The 10,336-nt window shown below is 28.5% G+C and overlaps 1 protein-coding gene across 1 annotated transcript; it reads right to left on the bottom strand.

The window, feature by feature from the left end:
- Positions 1–8,787: 8,787 nt before the first annotated feature.
- LOC122303200 lies at positions 8,788–9,396 on the bottom strand. Its single transcript, XM_043114842.1, has 2 exons — positions 9,164–9,396; positions 8,788–9,076 (listed from the first exon to the last, which is right to left on the bottom strand). Exons 1-2 carry the CDS (start codon positions 9,394–9,396, stop codon positions 9,052–9,054), a joined length of 258 nt encoding a protein of 85 aa, XP_042970776.1. The 3' UTR covers positions 8,788–9,051.
- Between the last annotated feature and the right edge of the window lie 940 nt (positions 9,397–10,336).

Raw genomic sequence — 10,336 nt, 5'->3', positions numbered from 1 at the left:
TATGTTCCCTGCGACCTATATATTCTGTTAGCCTATCACATGAGACTGGGCCTGAAGCAAAATCTTGAACTTTTTTGTTTTTCTCTACCCTCTTTTCCTTTGTAATATATTCTTTATTTTTTTTAATTTCATCAAATTGTCGTGCCCACTGCCCACGTGATGGGGATTCCTACTGCCAGCTTTATTCTGTCCATTTATTCTTGATTTCTTTCTATATTTTAGATATTTAAACATGTGTTTGATCCAATATTAATTTTAATTCAACTTTCACTTTTGCAACTTGCAGTAGTTCAACCAGAAGTGGCAGTAATTGTCTTTTGTCTTTTTCCCGTTATTATATATATCTCCTCGATCGTCGCCAAATGACCTCACCCTTTATATTACATGATATTCATGTCAAATTCTAAAAACATACATGAGAATTGTTAAATATATATATATAAATTTATAAGTTGAACTGATTTTGTATAATTCGTTATATCTATTTTATATTAAAAATAATTTTATAATTTAATATATTATATAAAATTATATAAATTTGTAAATTTATTTTTATATATTAATTCTTTTATAATTAATATAACTCGTAAGTACGGCAAGCTTGTACGTGTCATGATTCTCTGTATAAATGTATCTAATTCTCACATCTCCTAATTTGCCAGTTGGGAACTTTTACAGTACGCCAATGAGAGCTTCGTACTTTACATGCAATTTTTTTTTTAAATCTGCAATGATTTTTCAATTAGATGATTCCCTTTACATGGATCCGGGTTATTAGAATAAGGGTAGCACTACGGCTAGTTATAATATGTGTTTTTTTTTTTTAGACTTTTTTATATCTATTTTTATAACATTTTAAAATATTTTTTAAACAATAATAATATTTTTTAAAAACATTTACTTAATCATTAAGCAAAAGTTTAAAACAAAACAAAAACCGAAAAAAAGGCCAGCGGGATCTACCACTTGTGGCCTAAGCATTTTCCTTAGAAGAAACACATGCAGCTGCATGTTCAAAAACAGCAAGAATGCTTGTCGACTAACAGTTATCATCCGACATATCAGCAATTAACTAATTAAGGTTTGTCTTCTCACAGTACTAATTGTTATCGTGTTACGTACGTACTTACGTACTACAGGCAGATGGTAGACAATCGTGAGGAAGGCCTTGCATGGGTTAAGTTGAACTAAATACTTCCACCGACACGTACGGATCGGCCTCTATCAATGGAGGTAAGAAATTGTTCCCCTAGCTCTACGTACATTATATATAATTGATATGGAGAATCAATTCTCAAGTACCATTTTGAATATTGAAAGTGTTTTGTTTATTTAATTTATTATTATTATTTTTAAAATTTTAAATATAAAATATAATAAAAAATTAGTTTTTTTTATTTTAAAATTATAATAATATTAAAAATAATATTTGATTTAACTTTAATCTAAAATTATTTCATTTTATTTCATTATCTAAACCGCACTATATTCAAATATGTTATAAGTTGGGAACCAAAAAATATATATAAAAAGATTATAAAATGGACTTATTTTTTATACCAAGTGATAAATATATCATTACAAGAAAAATAAATTTTAACATCATTTCAATTTGTTGTAAAAATGTAAAATGCGTTACTAACAAATAATTGTAATGTATTTTATATTTGTTATAATAAATTTAAATTACATAACGGTCTTCCTTTTTAAGGAATATTTCTACAAAAAGGAACGCATAAAATAATAATAATAATAAAGTAATGACGATGGCCTTTAATTTCCTTTATTGTGCCTCGGATGCCGAACAGCTGGAATCATATATATATATATATATATATTTATACAAAGAGCTAAAGAGAGCACCTAAAGATAATAAAGTAGTATGTAGCATGTACCCTACCATACCATCTAGAACATAAGCTCTCCATAACTTATCTACTTTCTACTTTATGTTCAACTAGTCCTAACTCAAATTCCTGAACAACGAGATACAGATTATATATGTACAGTCCCAACCGTTGGAAGCTACTGCTAATTGTTTTTGTATTTTTGAGTTTTTGTTTTTGTATGTTAGAGCAATGGTATTGGTCTATTGCATGTGCATATGTAAAATATTATTATAATATAATTTTTTAATATTAATTTTGTTTTAAAATTTGAAAATTTTAAATTATTTATTATATTTTATATGAAAATTTAAAAAAATTATAATAATAAGATAGTTTAAGTTTGATATGCATCTTTATATTTTTACATAGTTATGAACAATACTTATACAAATTTAAAAATTTACTATTCACTCTACAAATTTTATTTTACTAATTATTTATCTTTTCTCCCACTCTCTCTCTCTCTCTCTCAACCATTTCCTGTTCTCCCTCCATCAATTATATAATAAACTTTCACCTTCACCTTTATTTTATTATTATAACATATTATATTTTTTTTATCATTTTATTGCATTTTTAATATAATGTATCAAAAAAATAAATTTAGGGAAAAAATTAATAATAATAATAATAATAAACTATTATTTTATTAATATTTTGACTCAAATATACATAATTTAATATGTGGGTTTTTCTCAAACTCAATCTCCAAAAAAGTTTTTTTTCATATGCATATGCTAATGCTCTAGAACATAAGCTCTCCATAACTAATCCACTTTATATTCAACTAGTCATAACTTAATTTCCTGAATAATGATACACAGATTATATATATGGGTGGCTCAGCCACCGTTGGAAGCTTCCGTTAGTTTTTTTTTTTTTTTTTTTTACATGTAATTTTAAAAATTATATATATTAAAAAATTACAATATTATTAAAAATTATTTTTTTAATCATTAAGTACAAAAAAATAATAAATAAATAAATTCCAACAGGAGAAAAAGTAGCATTTTCCTATATATATATAGTATAGCTAGAAGATTATTTAATAAATGGAAAATACCAATTAGGCATGGAATCATATCCAGAAGTAAACGTGGTATCAAGACATATCAAGATAAATTATAATTAAAACAACACATATATACATGCGGAACCAAACAATTAGAGTGTCGGCAAGATTAATAATGATCACGACGACCTCTGCCAACATAATTTATAAACAAATTACCTGTTGAATAGAGAAAACAAATAATTGAAATTATTAATACCTTTTGGAAGAATATTCCTGCATCATCATCTGTTTAATTATTTTATTTATCCTTGTTTTAATATTTTGGTTTTGGAAATACTTCTCCGCCTCATGTATCCACCGTTCGATGCGTACATAATACAAAAACAAAGCTGGCTGATCATGATGATGATCAGAGCTGCATGTCATGTTTTTTAAAGAGTCACATTAATTATGATTTGAAAACGCAACTGCCCATGTGACCGCGGCAGTAATGTTATTGCATCATGTTATTGCGGTATTAATTAATTAAGTAGTACTAATTATAATAAGCTGCAGGTGCCTACATCTACGCCAATTATATAATTTTCCACGCCGTGCATGCACGGATATTGCGCCAATTTCGCCAATTAATTTCATGTCTCCTGTCTTTTATTCTATTAGAAAATAAAATAAAATAATATGGACGGCTATTGAGAGTTTCTGCTAGAGCTCTCGTTAGTCCATTTTATTTATTTAATTTTTTTTTGCTTGCTTTTTTTTAACTTTTTAAATATTTTAAAAAAATTAAAATATTATTAAAAAATATTTCATTAATCATTAAATAATAATAAAATCTCAAACCCCTGCTAAATGACTAGCATTTTTCAAAAAATATTACAACAACCCGGTTTATATGTTTTCTGTTTTTATTTTTTAATTTTTTTTTTTCACCAGTTAATCATTGTTAGGTGCTTGACTTGAATAGCGCGTACCTTCGCCGGGAATTGCGTTTAATTTGCTTACTTTTTGAATGAAAGAAAGCAGTCACGAATCATTATGTCTATCGATACTTTTTGGGGGCTTTACAGTTACACATGGATCGATTCAGCCAGTGTTTTTTTTTTTGGTTACTTTTTTAATACTTTTAAAAAAAATTCTTAATATTATTAAAAAAATTCTTAATTATTAAGTAAAAAAAAATTAAAAAAAAAAATTTGGAATCCCCGTATGTAAGAGGTTAAGAGTATTCACATTGGTTTAGCTAAATGAGATGCTTAGCCAAATTTTACATAATTTGACTCAAAAATCCTTCACATTAGATTGGACAAGTCTAAAATAATTTAGATTTTTACTACAGTAGTTGACTAAAGATAGAAGACTACTACTCATTCATCAAATATTAAAATATTAATTTATCATTCCAAACAAATAAATTAAATTAATTAGATCAATATAATTAACATTTAACATTTAGAATATAATTATTATTAACATTTAATAATATTTTTTAATATTAATTGAATATAATATAATTATTATTAACATTTAACAATACTTTTTTTAATATTAATTTAATTAGAATATAATTACTATTAGCATTTAATAATACTTTTTTGTAATATTAATATAATATAATATAATTATTATTATTATTAACATTTAATAATACTTTTTTTAATATTAATTTAATTAGAATATAATTATTATTAACATTTAATAATACTTTTTTAAATATTAATCTAATTAGAATATAATTACTATTAACATTTAATTGGTAGAATTACAAAATGTGAAAAAATAAATTAAATAAAAAATTTATTAATTTAATAATATTTTATTATTATATAGAAAATAAATGGCTAATCCAATGTGAGGATTGAATTTTGATGGAGTAGATAAATGTAAAAAAGTGTTAATATTTATTAAATTTAAAGATGAATTTAACCAAACTAATATCAATGCTCTAACAGCAGCATTTCTCATTCTTTTATTTAAAGGATATTATAAATTGGATCTACTACCGCTACATACAAAAGTCACGATAGCTATCAAATAGGTTCTTTTTTTTTTTCTTTATATATTTTTTTATATCTTTAAATATTTAAAAAATTATAATATTATTTAAAAATATTTTCTTAATCATTAAATAAATAAATAAAACAAAAAGAATCGATAGCCACAATCAGTAGTTTTATAGGGGGCGGGGGACTAGCATTATCCTTATAAATTTATAACTTTACGTGAGTTTGCTCTATTAGTAATTTGAAAAATGATTTATTCATATATAGATTCCATATAAATTAGAGATCGTTCGCAACATTCATTTGGGTTTAATATTGCTGAAAATTTTAATTAGGCAACGACAATTGCTATATAATTCTTTTATGAGTATATCCATCTTCTACCCTGAGTAGGCTTTTGGATATGTAGAGCATTTAGAATTTTTTTTAATAGTATTAAAAGAATTTGAATGAATATATTGTTTTATTGAGTTTTGAAAAAAAAATGTTAAATACAAATATTTTTTAAAGTAAGTATTGTATTAGAGTTTGTAAAAGTGAATAGATAAAGTTAAAAAATTGTTTTAATATAGTTTTTTAATATTATTTTTATTTTGAAGCTTGCAAAGATTGTATTGATTTTTATATTTTGTTTTGAAGTTTGTAAAAATTATGTTGATTGTTGTGTTTGAATAATGATTAGATGAGAAAAATATAAATTAAAAATTAAAAAATATTTATATTTGAGTGGTGTTTAAAAATAAAATTATGAAAAATTTTAAGAAATTCTCATATTTGCATGCAAAACATGATCCCCTAAGTCATAAAATTCAAATAAGAAATCTCAACCCCATGATTTTCCTTTAGCCTTGGCCATGATGGGTAAGGCAGACTTTAGCATTTTTCAATAAAAAATCATCACCATTTGTAACTTCAAAGACCTGAACTGTTTTTCATATATGCAGTACTACTCGGATCAATCATGAGGAGGATTCATTCTAACCTCTTTTAAATTGCACAAAGATCAACCGATCGATCTTGTCCAGTTATGCATTTACCCATTTACGTACGTACGTTTCTCATTGCTTTTGGGTCGATATATTGATGTCTTTCTGTTTGAAATGGCAAAGAAGGAAAAGTACTTCGATCATCGCCCCCCAATTTTACTTTTTTTTCTTCTTCTTTTATTTTTATTTTATTTATTTATTTATTATTATTATTTTTTTGTTATTGATGATTTGTTCCATTAAAACCATCAAAGTAAGTCAATTATAAGACTGCCGATAAAGATTAAAAAAAAAAAAAAAAGCCAGGCAGGGACAGCAAATTAGCAATAATAACTCGTATGAGATTTGTCCATCGCATAATTAACGTACTTTAAATTAAATTTTATAATATTTAATTCATTTTTTGAATAATTTTATATGTTAAATAAATATTATAAAATTTATTTTATATTTATTTATTTTAAAATTTTGTTATTCATTATCTCCACGTACCATACTTATTTTTATTTTGTTATAATTTATGTTTTATTCTTTTTAAACTAATTGAAATTTTTTTACTCATCATTCATACACTACATATTTAATAAGAGAAAAAAATTAAATATGAATATAATATGAGGATGATGAATATAATTTTTATTTTATTTTATTCTAATTCTTCTAATTTAGATAATAATTCTAAAGTTGGATTCGACCTCTTCTCCAAATGGTGGTGGTCATGGGCATTGATCATAATTACGCAAAATATACGTCATTCGATGGATTGGGTGGGCTTCTATGCCGTAAAGTACTCCCCATTTCCTCAAGCACGGGCCCTAGAACCTTGGATTACTAATTTTGGGCCCAAAGAAGAAAGCCGTTTGTAAAGCCGGACTTAAAACAGGCCCATTATCTTCACAGCGTCTTCCGTGGGGTGCTGGATTATGCACCAAGTTACCGATAGCTGTCTCTGTACCTCTCCCCTTTGCAGGTAGCGGTAGCGGTAGCAGTTAGATTTCAGAGCTTCTTTTCTGTTATTTTCTCTTGTAATATATATATATATATAATATATGAGTTCTACTATCATTTTTACGCGTCACATTTCACACTTATTTTAAGTTATTTTTAAAATTTTTTAATTCTTTTCAAGCTAATTGAATTTTTTTATTCATTATTCATACACTTTATATTTGGTAAGAGAAAAATAAATAAATAAGTACGGTGTGCGGTGATTAAATAAATAAAAAAAATGTAATTTCAGTTTTTATCACCCTTAATATCTGGTCCCTGAACAATCGTAAAGAAAACTATACATTAAGCTTGTTCTTTACGTTTGTTTTGGTGATGAACAGATAGTCTTCTGAGATGTATGATCGGGTATTCCATATATTGATACTGCAGATATATTTGAAACATCAATCATGCATTTCTGTTTCACAGGAATACATTCAGCCGTGCTTATATTGCGATAATCACACGATTCACATCCATGAGAGCTGATCATTTGCTTGGAGAAGTGAAAGCAGAGAGGGGAGGGAGCACTTGTTATTGAAGCTTTTCTCAGGTCAGATGCTTCTGTGAAATTAAGGCGCTGATTAGTTATCAAGTTTGTATTGTAGCCGTATTTGAAGCTTGTATTTTTATTACAAAGTTCTTATCTTAGCTAAAGTTCTATCATTCAATGGAATTGCTTGGGAAAAGTAATAACTTACATGCTTTATTATCTAAATTGGCCTCTGTATATCACTCTGTACCAATCATTGTAGAGTTACTTTTCCAAAAAATAAAGGTCATTGTATAGGCCAATTTATATTCAACATCAGTAGGTGACACGAGGAATTATTTTCTAGTTCAAAAATTATAGAATTTAACAGTCTATTATGCCACAAAAATGGAATATGTTCTTACCATGGTTATACATGTTCCCATGTGTAAAGATAAAATGTTACAATGAAATGAGTATGACTATTTTGGTCTTCCAATAATTATTATAGCGAACATACTTATAAAAAAAAATATTGTAGGGAACGTGATGGTTGAATTGCATTGCTTGTGCTGGTATCTGCAATAGTTCAAATAGGCAATATCTGTTAATTTTGATATGATATTCTAGCATTGCTTTTCTTAAATTTGGTTTTGGGAATTTTTTTGTCCTTTTTAACCTTTGTGTGTTGATGCATTTTGCTTATTACAGTAGATTTGCTGCTCAACCTGATCAGTGGAGGCCAAAACAAGCATCTTACTGAGTTTTATATTACGCTTGCTTCCAGTGAAGCCAAGTCATCCAAGAATGAGGGTCTTCTTGCCGATTCCCCCAAACATTTATCATACACGAAAGACTTGAAGGAAATGAGGAAAGAGATTGACCATCTCCTTTCTTTCTGGTGTGCCATTTTTGAGCATGTAAGGCTTTAAGCAAAAAACCCTGATCAGTGCAGTGGGAAATTTACAAAACTCTCATAGTCCCATGGATGGTGGTATCACCGAGGTGAAAAGTAAGTTGGACAAGAAAAAGGTCATGTTGGCTCTGTAAATGCTGCAGCAGTGGGTAAACTGATGGAAGATGTAATCTTGAATAAAAAACTAGACCAATCTGACAACAAGAAATGCGAAAGAAAGGATGTCCTGTTGAATAATTCCACAAAGAAATCTACTCTCTGTTTTCAGAACTGTAAATTTTGACATAAGATGCCTAATCTGTAACTCAAGTGGAGAAGAAAAATACTGAAAGGATAGCCTGGCAGAATCCTTCGTGTAAGTGTGGGTGAGCTTTCTTTGTGCTTTTGATTTTGTAGACTTTGACATTAGCACATATAACTGAATCAGAAAGTTGATTGAGTAAGAGAGGAAATTACTTTGGTCATTTAGTTCTAGCTGTTGTACTTGTACAATCTATTGAATATACTTTCATTGAGCTATTTGCTTTTGAAGTCGAAGTTAAACAAAGGAGTTGTTTTAATTCTACATCCAGATACTGAGCATTCTCAGTTGAGAACATTAATCCACAGCCCATGTTGGCCAAAACTACTGTGAATGCATTATACCTCTAAAAAATACATATAACCTTTCTTGGAGTCTGAAAAAAGTAATACATTGCCACCCTATGTCTAACAAATATGCGAATGAAAGAAAAATAAAACTAGATTCTGTTGAGATTCCACTAATCCTTGTTCTGTACTTTCTCAGCCGGTAGATGGAGGATTGGACCTGGAACAAGAACATATATTTGAGTAAGCCATGGTGAAGCGGCTGACAGTGGAAAGACTTGAGACCACCACTGGTGGCAGGAATTACTTGTTCTGTATGGGATTCGAAGTTGATGGAGGTATCTTTCGAAAGCATGAGTCCACCTGCTTATAAGGATTCTTCCTGTCCCCTTGCAAATCTTTGAGAGCCTGAGAGGATGATCCCGAGAAGGAAGATCCTTGTGTTAACGGACGGTTGTCTCCAGCTCCACCAGGCCACAAAAACGATAGCAGTGAAAGTGCAAAAGTGAGAGCAGCCAGTGCTCTAGACCAGGACTTCATGGTTTATGGTATCTTGTTTGTTTTCTATGGGAGTGAACTGCAGATGGTGTTTTTCAAACCTGTGATTAAGATGGTATGGGAGTCTTTGATTTATGGCTCACTTCCTTACTTAAATATCGGTAATATCTTGTGTGGTAGGGGAAGTGCTGTCAGTGGGATCATGTGCTCAATGTTGACTGCTAATGTTGCAACTCTGACCTCTAGATTTGGTGGAAATAGTTGATACATATCTACAGAGAGGGATTATGTGATGAGGCACGTGATATAAATATTAATACTAGTTCTTTTTTTGGGGGAGATGAAAGGGTAATATTATAATCTGGTTAACAAGTGGTAGGAAGACATTTTTGGATCCCTGAGAAAAAAAAAAAAAAAAAAAAAAAAAAAATCGTCTTGATAACAGCTGTTGCTTGTCCGGTAACTAACAGAAATTGGTGCTGCCGAAAGTAGAAGTTGGAACTTGAAACTGCTCCTACTGGTTGCACCTTTGTGGCAATACATGACAGTGTAAAGCTGTGTGAAAAACAAAGCAAAGTTGGCACCATATTCAAAAGCATACAATGGGCTCTTGGATCCTGTTCGATTGGTCAGGGATGCCTACGACTAATTATTTGTTTGGATTGAGATTAGGATTTGATACTTGGATTTTAAAGACAAGATCAAAAATTACACATGCAATCACTTTTAAATATTCTTTACGTATTTCATTAATGTGATATGTTGAATCACTTATTGTTAATATAAAATAACTTTTTTGACTAATCATATCAGTAAAGTGTACAAATAATATAAAAAAGGTGAATGTAACAAATTCAACTTATTTTAGGTTTTCGTATTTTTGGAGTGATCAGGGATACCATGAAACTTGAATTCAAAAAAATGTATGAGAAACTTCGTATTTTCAAAAATACCTATGGCCTAAGGAAACCGTCTCCATTGG

Source organism: Carya illinoinensis, chromosome 1, assembly GCF_018687715.1.
Source record: "Carya illinoinensis cultivar Pawnee chromosome 1, C.illinoinensisPawnee_v1, whole genome shotgun sequence".
NCBI lineage: Eukaryota > Viridiplantae > Streptophyta > Magnoliopsida > Fagales > Juglandaceae > Carya > Carya illinoinensis.
This window is presented reverse-complemented; position numbering and strand designations above follow the sequence as displayed.